At 38.9% G+C, this 15206-nt stretch overlaps 1 protein-coding gene across 1 annotated transcript in view; it reads right to left on the bottom strand.

The window, feature by feature from the left end:
- The window catches only part of DNAH9 (dynein axonemal heavy chain 9), a 372221-nt gene that overhangs the window by 106373 nt on the left and 250642 nt on the right, over positions 1–15206 (bottom strand). Inside the window, exon 50 of the mRNA XM_063109557.1 lies at positions 5967–6392. Coding sequence (XP_062965627.1) covers positions 5967–6392 — 426 coding nt within the window. The remainder of the gene's footprint in view (positions 1–5966; positions 6393–15206) is intronic.

The raw sequence follows: 15206 nt of genomic DNA, 5'->3' as shown, positions 1-15206 counted from the left end.
AGGGGAGAGTTTAGCTTGATCTGCACGGGGAGTGTGGAGTGGAAGTTCAGAGGTGTCCTGCCCCACCCAAGGCCAGAGAGCTGAGCTTCCATACTCCAGCACCTCAGGCATTGGTTAAGGGATACAAGGCATGATGGACGTGTGGTGATGGGGGGGAGGTGGGGAGGGGAGAGAAGAGGTGCATAAATTCTGCCTTTTCTTGTGTTGGGAAATGGTGGGTTCCAGTAGCTTCCACAAAATGATGCAGGTGCTGCTATGAGAAGCAAAAGCACATCGGAGCCGGAAGAAACATGAAAATGGTCAAAAGGATCTGAGGGTGTACTGGGAGGGACCACTGACTGTATCTGCTGCAGCTGGGCTTGGCTGGGCTGTCTAGAAACTAAGTCCTCCCCTGGCTCTGAGGTAGGAATACAAAATAACTTTTACTTAACCTCCTCTATTTTCTCCCATTATCATGAAGTATGGAAATATTTCTTAAAAATACATAGTTTCATTTTTTTTTCTAAATTTATTAAGAATTTAGAATTAAAGGCGATAACTTTTGTTGTCCTCAGAGTGCATATTTTCATGCACAAAGACACATGGACATACAGCAGTTACGTACATATACATCTCATGTCTGTGCAGTAACTGGGGTTCATGCTGCTTTGTGGGCCATTACTAAGGTACGAGAGAAAATAAATTTAGGGCCAAGTTTATGCAGCCAAGCAGTTTAAAAAGCAGGTAGTGAGTCATCCAATTAATGATGGCAGAATGGCCATCCTCTTCTTCCCAAGCCTTCTCTAAAATTATTTCAAAACAATTTAAAAAGCCATAGGCCTGTAACACCAAGCAAATTGGTGAAGGCCATTTGGAGGGTGAAGGATTCCAATAGATCTGTGGAGGACCACAGTGAGGGCAGTGGAGATTGCGAGAGGAGGTCAGAGGAAGTTGCGGCTTAGAGCTGGCCACAGTTCACCAAAGGGGGAGCTGATCGACCTGTAGAGCCTCATGTAAACTGGAGACTTTGGAAATGTCAGGTGTGATTGACAGGGAAACTGAAAATAAGAGGTTTAATTGGAAGTCTACTGATCTCCCACTTCATATTTCCATTCACATACCCAGGTATGCAATGCCACTAGGCATCTAAATCATGAGGCAAGAGGTCAATAGTGGCAGGGAGAAGGTACCACATTCTGGCATATAGGATTCACCCAGCAGCTCATTTGATCTTGAAAACAAATTCCATCATCAACCAGGTCTGCCCTTGCCTGCAGAGCTTTCATCAGCTTTTGATCACTGCTCTTGTACACATGAAAGGACAAGAAGACATTTAATGAAAACCTAGATTAAGGTAAACAGGAAGTAAAAGGTAACCTGGGAAAAAGAGAGATTATGTCAGTAACAGCAACAACAAAGTTAAAACCCTTCATGATTAGTTTCTCAGAGATATTCAAGGTGTTTCGTCCATGAAACAAGAACAGGATGCTATGAAAAGGAAGAGAGAACAAAAAATATTCTGGCAGAAATTATCATTATTGTTAAAGAAAAAGATAATAAATTCAAGGGAAGGGTTAAAAGACGAATTTAAAGTAATCTAGAAAGGGTAAGAAAACACACAGTAACAAAAAGATGAAAGAAAACAGTGGACCAACCCAGGGGGTCCAATATCCAACCAATATGCATTCCAGAAAATAAGATTAAATAGAAAACAGAAGGGAGAGTATAAAAGAAATGATACAAAATAATTTTCCAGAGCTCAAGAAGATGTCTGTACATGCCAAGAAAAATGAATAAAAAAAGAATAACAGTTAAACACATCAATGTAAAGTTTCAGACACGAATTAAAAAAAAGGTTGAAAGACTTCCAAAAAGAAGAAAAACAGTACATCCACAAAGAAATGGTACTCTGACTGTTTATGAGACTTCTTACCAGACAAGAGCACAAAGAAACAACAGTTCTGAGGGAAAAAAAATAGTAACTCAGAATTCAATACTCAGCAAAATTGTTAGTTCAGTTTAAGAATAAAAGAAGGGCATTTCCAGACTAACTATTCAGAAAAGTTATCTCTCACTTAACATTTCTGAGAAAGTATTTGAGAAAGAGACATAGCAAAACAAAAGAAGAAAACGTGAAAGGAGCAAGCATGGGGCACAGAAGTCACTGGAACTGACTCAAGAAAGCAGTGACACTTGTTTATTCTCCAACACTGTTTGAGCTCTTAACAGTGACAAGGGAGAAAAGTTTGGGGCAAAAGAGGACCTGATAGAAGACTGGATTAGATGAAGAGTTTAAAAATAATGGAGGCTATGCAAAAGGCACCAATGGAAGAGAGAGAGAAAAAAAGGAAGGTAGAAATTTCAGGGGGAAAAAGAGGTTGTATAAAGAAAGGAAATGTAATTATAGTGTACCTCTTAGATCTGCTGTGAACAGTATAGACATGATTCCAGAATATAAGTGGAATTTGTTGATTTTTCAACTTTGCAAACCTGTTTATGGACAGAACATGGGACACTTATTTTGGTTATAGAAGAGAATGTAGATGCTTTCAGTCTTGGTGATTACAAAGCAAAAGTACACTTGATCTTAGCCAAAAGGCCGTGAAGAGATTACGAAGCAAGAGTGACAAGTAGTGATAACGGAAGTTGGGAGGTGTAAGAGAGGGTGAAGAGCAGAAGGCAGGATAATAAATAGCTTCATCTTGAAAGCCTAGTGCTCCAGGAAGCTGCCTCTAAGTGAAAGAACAAGAAATAAAGTTATGCCAACTAAAACTACTTTTCATAACCCTCCTGGCAAGACATGGGGATGAACAACTTGTAGCCTCATCTAGCCAGCAAAAGGTAAACTGCCTGCATAAGCTACACGAAGAGCTAGAGACATCAGCATAGCACATGGACAGAAGTCAGAAAGTCACATGAACAGAGAGTGGAATGACAATGGAAACTAGTCAGATTAGTCTAGTGTTGAAAAAAATAGGATGCTGGCGAGGAGGCAGAGAAAAAGGAGCTCGTAAACATTGTTGGTGGGATTGTAAATCAGTACAGCCATTATGGAAAACAGTCTACAGATAGTCTACAAACAGTCTATCAAACAACTACAGGTAGAACTACCGTATGACCCAGCAATCCCACTTCTGAGTATATACCCAAAGGGATGGAAACCATCATGTGAAAGACATATCTGCACTCTCACGTTTATTGCATCTCTATTCATAAGAGCTAAGATCTGGAACCAACCTAAATGTCCACCAATGCATGACTGGATGAAGAAAATGTGGTATATATACACAATGGAATACTATTCAGCCATGAAAAAGAACGAAATTCTGCCATGCACAGCAGCATGGATGAACTTGGAGAAAATTATGTTAAGTGAAATAAGCCAGGCACTTATGAGACAAATACTAGAGGCAGGAAAGGTGGGGTGGGGGAAGGGGCATAGTGAGAGGCTGGTAAATGGACACAACATTACAGCTAGATAGAAAAAATAAATTCTACTGTTGTATGGTCGACCCAGGCATCTATAATCAACAATGATTTACTGCATGTTATCAAACTACCAGAAGAGAGGAGTTCGAATGTTCATAAGACAAAGAAATGATTAAGTTTTGCAATGATGAATATGCTAATCACCCTGATTAGATCATCACACATTGTATAAATGTATTGAAATATAACTCTGTACCCCATAAATATGTACAATCAATATGTTTCAATTAAAAAATTAGAAAAATATAGGAGTTGGTGGGAATTATGGCAAAATGCAGTAAAACCATCTGCTTGAATAGGAAGCGACTACTTAAATCCAGGATCAATTAATGATATGCGGTAATCTTCTGATTATTTTTAGACTGGCTAAAACTCAGATTTTACATAAAAGCTCCTGCTGTTTTAAATATTGGCAATTAATTACATCCTTTGCAAATACTATGCGTGGGCCAAATAAAACACTGTTAAGCCACTAGGGAGCCGGCTCTGATGTGGCCTCAACAATCAGTTGAAACAGATAAAAGAATTGAAGGGGACTGTTTTTTCTCATTAGAAGCCCTTCTCTACTATTTGATATTTTACCTTGTGTGTGTTTATATGCTCAGTGAAAATGCCTTATTTGTTCTGATTATGATTATTTTTATAAATTGTAACATTAATACGCTTTCATTATAGAAAAAAAGAAAATATAATCAAACAAACAAAAAACCCATCCAAAATCCACCACCTGGAGATAAGCACCACTGTTGACATTTTTATGCATTTCCATTTTATATAATCAAATTGAAATTTTATTGTACGATGTGTTTTGAAATATTTTTTTCCCCACTTTGTGCATCAGGCATATAGAATTCTTTACTTGGAATTATACTAAAATCCCAAAAATAAGGCTTGAGTGTGTGTAACTGGAGAAGGCTGGCAGTGGACTCAGAGACATAAAGAGGAGAATTTTCTGGCCCTCGTTGGGTGGGCCTCCAAGCTAGGGATGGATGTCAGCCCATCTTGTCTGTCATCAGCAGGGAGTGGCCACATTTTTGGAATGTTGAGAGGCATGTGTAGGATGAAGAAGAGGTTGTTAAATGGAAGAATACTTGTTTTTTTTTTTACAGAAAATATTTTGGCAGAAAAGAAGTGCCTTCCTAAGGTAGCCAAGTATTTCTAAAATATTCTTATTGCTTTCACAGGTTGAGTGGGCTCATGTGAATGTTGGCTACTGAAAAGGTATAAACATTTTGAAAACATTCCCTTTGCACCAAATGTTCCTTTAGTTAAAATAACTTGAGTAAAGAGTCTGAAAATGCAGTCCTTGTTATACTTTCCTGGGAGAGACTGAAGAATATGAAAATTATCAGGAGGTCTTTCCCTACAAAAAGCAGGAAGGGGGATGTTACGGTGTTTTGCACCTGATGCTCTTTGAAGGGGGCATTGTTACAGTGATTATCACTGTCTTAAGTAAATGAGTCAATAAACATCTGGATTTATAAAGCAAGCATATTGAGAGCAGACCAGTTGCTTCACCAAAGTATGTTTTTTAAATAGAGAAATTGGTTTCAAGGATCTTTGAACTAGAGCCTCTAGATATAGAGGCAAGTACTATCGTGTCTATTTTATTTTTAGAAACTGAAGTTTGGGCATTTTAAAGACCTTTCCATAGGTCGTACAACTAGTAACCATTGCAGCTTGCGTTGGATGGAATTCTAGCTTCTAAGGTATCCTCCACGATTCTGGTTTCTACCTCTCATTTTGCTACTATTCATTTTAATGGGAAAGGTGGAGGTTAGGGGAAAATCTCTCTCTCAAATAGGTGTGAACCAAGACCCCCATCACTATCCCCTGATCCTTGATGATGCAGATATAATAATAATATCTACATGGGGCTTATAAAAGTTAGTGACTCCTTACAGTTTTATGTTTAAAGACAGGGGACTGCTCCTTAAACCACAATACATGACTTGCTTTTAAAAGCTTTGATAAAACAATGCATACAGTCTAAAGCAGGCCCATATGTCCACACTACAGAGCGTGAGACTGGCAGACAGTTGGCCAGACTGAAGATAATAGACACAAAAGATAAAGTAAGAGGGCTAAAACCTACATTTCAGAGAGAAAGAAGAAAGAATCTTGAAATTTAAAACCTTTGATCTTAACTATCAAATGCACAAAAATGTTAGATTCTTTCATGGCCAATAAGAGAATAGTCAGCTGCACAGATAATGCTGTGAGTCTACTGCACGTATCTACCTGTCATCTCTTCTTTCCTCATAGGAAAAGGAGAAAACGTTTCAGGACCGGAGCTGTAAACCAATGATCTAGGGGATTTGTCTTGTTTAGTCTAAACTGTGTTGGAGAATGACATGTAAAAAGTTGCCTCCACTGAAAAATGAGATTTTGCATAAAAATTTGGCTTTCTGGTGTCTCTCTACAAATCCCAACATAAGGCAGCGGGCAACAGCCGGGGGCAAGGGGGTATTTGTATTAGAGGCTCTGGGTTCACTCACAGCGATCTTGTCTTTGATGGCTGCCAACTTCTCCTGGGCAGCGGTGAGGTCCGAGGTGGCTTTGTTCAATGCCTGGCGCTTGGGTTCCACATCGCAGAAGACCTCGTAGAACCTCACGATGTTTATGACCCAAGAGCAGAGGCCTGCAGCTGCATAGGACTTGGTGGCCACAAACTCCGGATTGAACTCAGGGTCTTGCAGATACGGCCGGATGGCTTTGAGGCAGTTCTCGTGGATGTTCTCTTTGTCAAAGTTGATGAGGGAGTCCAGGAAGCCATCCACTTTGGCCATAGTGACCTTAGCAGCCTTCCAGCTCCGGTCCTTGGGGACTTTGCCGCCAGGGGCCATAAGCACCATCACTGCAGCAGTGACGTTGCTGACGGCCGGAGGTGGAGAACCAAATGACTTCAGCTCTGTCAGGTTGGTCTAAGCAAAGAGAAGGAGGTCATTAGAGGAAAATGAATGGGCTTGCTTTGTCCTCTGCCACTAACGGAGTTAGGTTGTGGAGTGATCGATCTGAAAGCGCTGCTTTGAATCCTGCAGCAGCCCTCTGAATTTTAAATATCATGACTCATCAGAAGGAAACCAAAGCTACTCCCCGATGGCTTCAGACTTCCCTGAATGGTTAGTCAGGACTCAGCTATGTCCTCTCAATGCTTGAACTGACTTGCAGCCCATTAGAGACACAATTATTTCACGTTCAAACTGAAAACTATATGGATGCCGACATACTCTGAAATAGGCAGCACCCATGAATAAAAGAGAAGATTATTATAAATTAATTTCCATCCTGGATTGAAGAGAACAGCACTGTCACCCAACTATTTTTTTTTTCCTTTAATTAAACCGCTTTGTTCCATGAGCTTGTTTTAACTCCACTTGACTGTCCTGATAGCAAAGAGGCATTTTCTGCCAAGAAATAATACGGATAGAAAGCTGGGCATGGCCCGCCAGCCAGCTGCTTCTGCCTGGTCTTGGGCTTGTCCTGTGCTCCGAGGTTCACTTGTTCCAGAAAGATACGGCTGAAAGATCTGAACTTGGCAAGTCACTTAAACATTCCAGGGCTTGCTGCCTTCATCTATAAATTGGGGGTTGGGGGACCCACTAATCTGTAAATTAAATTGTGTCATAAATGTATATGAAGTTGGCTTGCTGTGACATTGAATGAGAAGCCTATGACCAAGAAACCACTTGCTTATGGGAAGGCTTATTTTGTAAGTGGGGGAGTCTTGATTTCAAAGATTAGACCCTTGCGCCAAATTAATAGGAGGTACTCTTGAGCCTGGAAATCCACAAACAAGGGGGATTATTTCTAGCCCCTGATGGAAGTCCCCAGGAAGGTACCTCACTTGCTTTTGCAGCTGTTTCACTTTGGTGATGACAAACCTGTCAGGGCAGGAACAAAGGACAGTGCGAGTGTGAGAGGGACGCTTGCACACCTGTCCTAGCAGCCTCCTTGAGGTGAAAGAGGGCAAAGTGAGAAAATATCATCAAACAAAAAACTCCACAATTTAAAAATAGTATAAATTAAGCATGTTCAATATGCTGAATTAAGAAAATAAAAAAATGTATAAAGATGAAAATGAATTCTATAACCCAGATATATCATGGTTAATATGTCAGTGCAATTCCTTCCACTCTTTTTCATATTCACATATATATCTATAAATTAATCATGACTCTTTTGGTTTTAGTGACAGAAAACCTAGCTGAAGTACAGAAGGAGATTTTCTCACTCTTGTATCTGGGAAGGGCTGGCGTGGAGCTGGCTGTAGGACTGAACAGAATCACAGGGCTCCATGGACTTTCTCTTGCTTCTGTGGCCCCCTATGCATGGTCTTTTTTGCAAACTAGTTTCTTCATGTTGCAAGGCACATGGCCAAACTCTCTGACCTTGGTTCACTTTCTCCCTTTCAATATGCTCTAGTCACAATCTCCTCTTTTTAGCATACAGATGCTCCTGGACTTATGATGGGTTATGTCCTGATAAACCCATCATAAGATGAAAATATTGTAAGTCAAAAATGCATTTAACACACCTAACCTACTGAACATCATGGCTTAGCCTCACCTACCTTAAATGTTCTCGAAACACTCACATTAGCCTACACTTGGGCAATATTTCCTAATGAAGTGTTGAATATCTCCTCTAACTTATTGAATACCTTGTTAAAGAGAAAAACAGAATCGTTGTATGGGTACTCAAAGCACAGTTTCTACTGAATGCGTATGTCTCTCGCACCATTATAAAGTCAAAAAATCGTAAGTTGAACCGTTGTAAGTGGGTAACTATCTGTATTGACTTACCAAGCTCATTCCTGCTTCAGTAATCCTGCCTGGAACACGTCTTCCTAAGCCATTTGCATGTCTGACACCTTCTCATTTGTCAAGATCTCAATTTAATCATCTCCCACTCAGAAAGACTCTCTCCACCAATTTCCCCTTCTGAGTCATTTTCTATTCTAGCACCACGATGATTTCCTTCAGAGAACTTTTAATAATCATCACTTTTTCCTTGTTGACTTACTATACTCTCTTCTTCATGACAACTTGGACCCCCATCTATGTTGTTAAGCATGGGAGCCCCAGTGCCTACAACTGACACTGTTACACGTAGGTACTCATCAAAATGCATGTTGTACGACTGCACGGAATGAACGAGGGCTGGAGGCTCAGCTCACATCCTTACCTCTGCAACCAGAAAGAAAAGAGACCTTTTTTCTCTAACGCAAATCAAAATATAAGAAGCCTTAGGACACAACCTTGTTTAGTTAGGCATGGATCCTCAAGCCAATCAGCACGGGCAGGCAGACACAGTAGTATTAACAGAAACACAAGGTCAGAAGACACATTTCTCAGAAGGCGGCAGACGTGGTCTTAAAGGAGCAGACGTCAGGCACTCGGCCCCAAGCCAGTCCTGCCTTAGGGCTATTGTTCTAGCCATGGCCTTGGTCTTGACTGCTCTTTCCCAGGTCTCCGCCTGGTGAATTTGTTCTTCTCCAAGTTTTCTCAAACATCTCCTTCTCGAGAAAGTCTATACCCGTCCCCTTCTGTAATACTGTAACTTCCCACCTCCTACCATCCTCTTTCCCCAGCTGCCCCAGCCTCAGGACTCCTTGCTGTGCTCCACGTTTTACTTTTTCTGTCATGTTCTACCGCATTGTACAAACTACCTTTTTATTATGCTCACTGTCTCTGCTCCTGGCTTCCGCTAGAATATGAGCTTCCCAGGACAGGGATCTCCTTCCTGGATGTGTCACATGCACCCAGAACAGTGCCTGGCACACAAAGGGTGGACAGTAAGTCTTTGTTGAATGAATAAATGAATGAAAAAATGTGTGTGCAGAGTCATCACTGGGCAAATCCTTTTTTGGTACGTATCAGGCATTTTTTTGAGTGAGTAAACAAAAAAGGCGAAGTTTTTTTGTGCATTTAGGTGGGGAAGAGAGGCCACGAAGAGATAAATATTTGACATTTTGTATAGTGAGAAAAAAATCTCCACCAGGGCTAATGGGATTGAGAATTCTTGGGGTAGGATGATGATACCACATTAGCTGGGAAGGTAGGAATGGCAAGGCCTCTTTGAGAATGTGACAGTTCAGCTGGGAACTCAGTGATGGGAAAGGCCCCTCTAGAGAGATCTGCAGGAGGCCTGTGCCAGGCAGATGTGTCAGCCAGTGCATAACCCAAGGCAGGAACATGCATGGCCAGGATGTCATGTGTAAAGGACAGTCAGGAAAGCCAAGAGGCAGTCAGGGGGATCCAGAGGCCATGGCGAGGAGTTTGGGTTTTATTCTAATTTCAGTGGGAAGCCATTGGAGGGTTTTAGGCAGGGAGTGAAATGACCTAGTTTATTCTTTGAGAGCTTGTTGCAGTGTGGACGTACTGAGCAGAGCATGGGTGGACGTGGAGTGACAATGTAGAAAGGCTGCTGTAGTTGTCTGGGTGGAGGGTCCAAAGTGGCTGGGTCCAGGGTTTTTGCAGTGGAGACGGTGAGAAGTTACCGAATTTGGGACATATTTTGGAGACAGCGTAGGCAGAACTTATTGATAGTTTTAAAAAGAGGTGTGAGAGAAAGTCACTAGTTATTTTTCTTCAACAGGATTTTTAAAAAGTCTGTGTATGGGCAAATTGCAATTTACGTACAAGTTATCTAATTTCTGGAAACCTAGGTCATTTCCAAAAATTTACCTGATGGATAATATTTTGCTGGACATTCTTCTATATAAATCTTTGTGAAAATCTAAAGAGTAGTTCTTTAGGATAATATTCCTAGAAGTGAATTTGCTGCGTCAATGGGTAGAAACAGTTGTAGTGTTCTTTTGTATATATTATCAGGTTATTTCCCAGAAATTTCAGTTCCAATCATCAGTGTTTGAGGGAGCCTATATGTACTTCTATCTTTTTCAACATTCAGTAACATTATTTATTTTATTTTTTTTTCAATTTGATAGGTTGAAAATGGGATCACAACATTGGTTTAATTTATATATGTATATGTGCATATAAATATATATGTATTTATTTGAATTTTTAATTTCGTGAATTGTGTTCTTGACCTTTGCCTACATTTCTGCTGCGTTATTTGTCTCTTTTTTTCTGATTACTGTATTAGGCAAAAAGATGATACAACACACCATGTTTTTTAAGGAAAGCAAACTAGAGGAACTATTTATAAAAGTGTAGATTGAAGAAGCCCGAGACAGTGCGTTACCCTGGGCTAATCATGCTGGGTGGCTCCGTCTCCATCGCTGGGCCACGGTAATGGGGAGGCGTGGCTGGCAGAACCTGCAAAAAGAGCCCTCTGGAGGAGTCTAACTGGAGTCCAGCCTTCAGCTGAGGGCAGGTAGGGCCACAGGAATGACTACCTGGACATCACTGTTTTTCTCCTTCCTATTGCCTCTTGGTGCTCACGTTGGCCAAGGTCACAGGAAGCTAGAGGGCAAAGGCAGTCCATTGACACAATCCATGCAAACCAGTCTCCCAGGTCACAGAAAAAACAGCATGGGGCGGGGCAAAGAGTAAAAAAGTGGGGGGAAGACAGGAGTGCGGAGGAAGAAATGTGAGGCTTCCAGCACAATTTATGAAGGCTTTTACGTATAAAGGGTATTTACTCTTTTCTCATATATATTGCAAATTTCTTTCGAAATTTGGCTTATGGTATTTTGTGATCTACAGAAGTTTACATCTTTTTGTAGTCAAATTTAGTAATGTTTTTCTAAATGACATTGGCCTTTGTTTCTGTGCTGAGAAAGACCTTTCACATACATGAAAACTGATCTGAAAACTTACGAGAAGTTTCCTAGTTCTTTTACCATTTCATTTCTTTCTTATTCTTAACTGTTTTGTCAGATGATACTGTTTTATTCGTTTATTAAAAGAGTACACACTTGTTGTGGGATATCCAGCAAAGATGAAAACAATAATCATAATTTTGCTACACAGAGATAGAACATTATGTTTGGTATGTTTCATTCAGTAGTGCTCTTTTTTTCTGTCTTTCTGTTAGTCTGTCTCATTTATACACACACACACACACACACACACACACACACATTTATATACACATTTGTATATGTGTGGATATACATGTCTACATATACAAATATATGTAGACATACACATATATGTATACATACACATATCAATCACCGTTTGTACTATATTTGAATGTGCTTTTTAAAAAAATTTTAATCGACACATAATTGTACATAGTTATGGGTGTGTACAATCTGATATTTTGATATATATTGTTGTATAATAATTGGGTTAGGGTAGTTAATGTATCAATAACCTCATGCATTTATCATTTCTTTGTGGCAAAAATATTCAAAAGCCTCCTCTCTAGCTATTATGTGATATATAAAACTTACCTGCTAACCACAGCCACCGTACCATGCAACAGAACACCAGAAATTATTCCTCCTATCTAGTTGACTTTTGTCCCAGTTGGCAAACCTCTCCCTGTTTTCCTTACTCCCAGTCCCCTCCCCAGTCTCTGGAAACCACTTAAACCTGCTTTTTCAATGAAAATAATATCTTAAACCTTTTTCATGTCATTAATTATTTTTGTAGATCATCATTTTAAACAAGCAATGCACAGTTTTCTAACATTTGGATGTACATAATTTATATAGCCAAATTTATATTGTTGAACAGTTACGTTATTAAATCTTTAATAGTTGGTTAAATGATATGAACATTTAATGGAATTACAGAAAATATACACCAAAAATCAAACTGGACTTCAATTAACCTTGTATTTCACTTCCCAATAAATTTGCAGAATAGAGAAATCCCTACGCAATTCAATCTTCCAATACACAAACTTGGTATATATATTTGTTTATTCACATCTTTTTTTTACATCCTTCAATAAAGATGTGCAGTTTTCTTCACAGTTTCAACAGATTTCTTTACACTTATTTGTACCTCATGCTTTGGTTGTTATTTCGAAAATATACTTTTTCACTGGCTATTGTGGATATTAGAAAATCTATTGCATTTTGTAATTTATTTTGTAATGGTCCTTGACCTTCCCTTTTATTTGTTTTATTATATTTTTAGAATATCTATAAATAATACATGTATCAGCTATTTTATAACATTCTTATGATTAATATTTTTCATTTATTATTGCATTAGCTAGGAATCTGGGACAAATTTTTAAATTATAGTAGTGAAGGAGGTTCTCATTGTGCTCTTTCTGTGTTAATGGGCATTCCTCTAGTGTCCCACCATTAGACAGGATATTTTGTTCTAGGATTGAGATTGATTGCCATGTGCTAGCAACATATCCATGTGTCCTTTTATTTCCTACTTTACTATGACTTTTAATAAGGAATGGATGTTGGATTGTATTCAATGCCATTTTGACATTTCTTGAGGTGACTATAGAGCTTTTCTCTTTTGTTGTGTGTTTGGGTGTGGTGACATAGATAATCATATATATCACATAAGGCTTACCAGTTGGCGGCCTATTGTTGTTTGAATAAACTGCTGGATTTGACTTACTAGTATTTTATATGGATGTCTTATACCACTATTCATAAATTAGATTAATCTGAGGTTTTATTTTCTTGTGCTATGTCTGTCATTTTTAGTATTGAGCTTTACATAACAAAGGCCCTAAGAAATCCTGCAGGATAAAAGTCTGTTTAACTCTGTTATCCTAGAGTTTCCAAAATTATTGGATTATAAAATCTATCTTTGTATTACTTGTTAATATTAAGTTAAAAGACAAATACAGACTGGGTGAAAATATCACAACATATTTATCAAGGGATTAATGGTAAAAAAATTATAAGGAATAAATGTAAATCAATAAGAAGGGAAACCTGTCTTACGAGAAAATGGACAAGAAGAAGAAATCTAAATGTTTGAGAAGATACCCCATCTCAGAATAAAAACATTTAAGATTAAAAAACAAGTAACAATGTTTTGCACATTTAATTGCGAAAAATTAAAATGACTGAAAATATCTAAGGTTGGCAAGGATGTAGGAAAAGCAGTACTTACAACTGTAAACAAAAACAGGCATTTGAGACAGAAATTTGGCAGTATCTATATTAAAAAAAAGAGCACGTTATTTGTAGAGATGTTATAAAGCATTTGCATTCTGGATATATTTTGAAAGTAATTTGCTCGTAGGTTGGATGGAGTGTAAGAGGAAGAGCCTGTTAATTTCTGTTTGCCCCTCTCTAGGTAACAGGGAAATGAAACCAAGGGAGCGAGAACGTCAGTGACTTGAGCCAAGCCACACAGCTATTTAGAGGAAAGCACCTATCATATTTCCTTACCCACAGGAGGTGCTCATTAAAAATGCATTTCACATCTTCTGTGCAAGAGGTATCTAGACTCCAAATCCACTGCTATTTTCAGTATTCTGTCGCATCACTTCTTGAGTTACATGTCTGTATAGACAGTCTCCCTGACTTATAAAGGTTTGAGTTCCAATTTTTCAACTTTACGATGGTGCTTTCAGCTGTGCATGTCCATGGTGAGTACCCATATTACCACTCTGCTTTTCACTTCCAGTACAGTATTCAGTAAATTACAGGAGACATTCAACACTTTATTATAAAAATCAGCATTGTGTTAGAAGACTTTGCCCAGCTGTAGGCTTATGTAAGTGCTCTGAGCTCTGAGCATGTTTAAGGTAGGCTAGGCTAAGCTATGATGTTTGGTAGGGCAGGTGTATTAAATGCATTTTCGACTTACCATATTTAAAACTTACAGTGGGTTTTTTAGGACATAACCTCTTTGTAAGTAAAGGAGCATATGTATGTTTATTTCAGTTAATCAACTAATTAACCAACCTACAAACTAACCTAAAGTATTTATAAGTGTCTACTTTGTGTCCAGGTTTTTTTGGAAACAGAAGTGATAACTCTGGCTATAACAACATCAACAACAAGAACAAATATTTCCTGAGTGGCTACCCTCTCTTAGCTACTTTTCATACATTATCTCATTTAATCCTTATAACAATATAACAGGGACTATATTACTTATTAACTCCATTTGACAGATGAGGACACAAATGCTCAGAGCAGATACAATCATTCCCAGGGCCACACAGTTAGTAAATATTACAGCCAGTATTTGGACTCAGGTTATTTTAGGAAATATAATCCCTGTGTCAAAAGATCTTATGGAAGACATTAGTCTTCTTGGCAAGAAATGATCAGTAAATAAGGAATAGGGTGTGTAAAGAAAATAGTCCCATATTTTGTGTTCTGGAAATCAGAAAAGAGAGAAATTGATCTGGAATGTAATTTGGTTTTGAAATATGGGTAGAATTTAGATGGAATGAAATGAAAGGAAAAGAAACCCTAAATGATGAGGGGGTGGGTGTCATCTACTCAGAGTCCTGCAGGTTAACATGGGTACTGCTGTGAGGGCAGGGAGAGCCTGGCCTGGCTGTTTGGAGATGTTCAAACTGAGAAATGGTGGCATGGTTGGGCCCCACCTCCAGTTTCTGGCCTACCCAGCAATACGGCATGCTCCTAATGGAGAAATCTTCATTTTCTATTGAGGTAGGGGCCCACTTAACAGCTTTATTGGCCATGGACACTCTTACTTTTATGGGCTTCCCCACTCCACATCATAAAAAATACTAAAATGCACTAAAAAATACTAAAATGTATTAAATATAGTTTTTATATAACCATATGTAACAGGATTGTACAATGAACTAGTTTAATCCCGGTTTTGCTGAGGCCCTCAGCCAGTAGATGC

Source organism: Cynocephalus volans, chromosome 10 (assembly GCF_027409185.1).
Source record: "Cynocephalus volans isolate mCynVol1 chromosome 10, mCynVol1.pri, whole genome shotgun sequence".
Lineage (NCBI taxonomy): Eukaryota > Metazoa > Chordata > Mammalia > Dermoptera > Cynocephalidae > Cynocephalus > Cynocephalus volans.
This window is presented reverse-complemented; position numbering and strand designations above follow the sequence as displayed.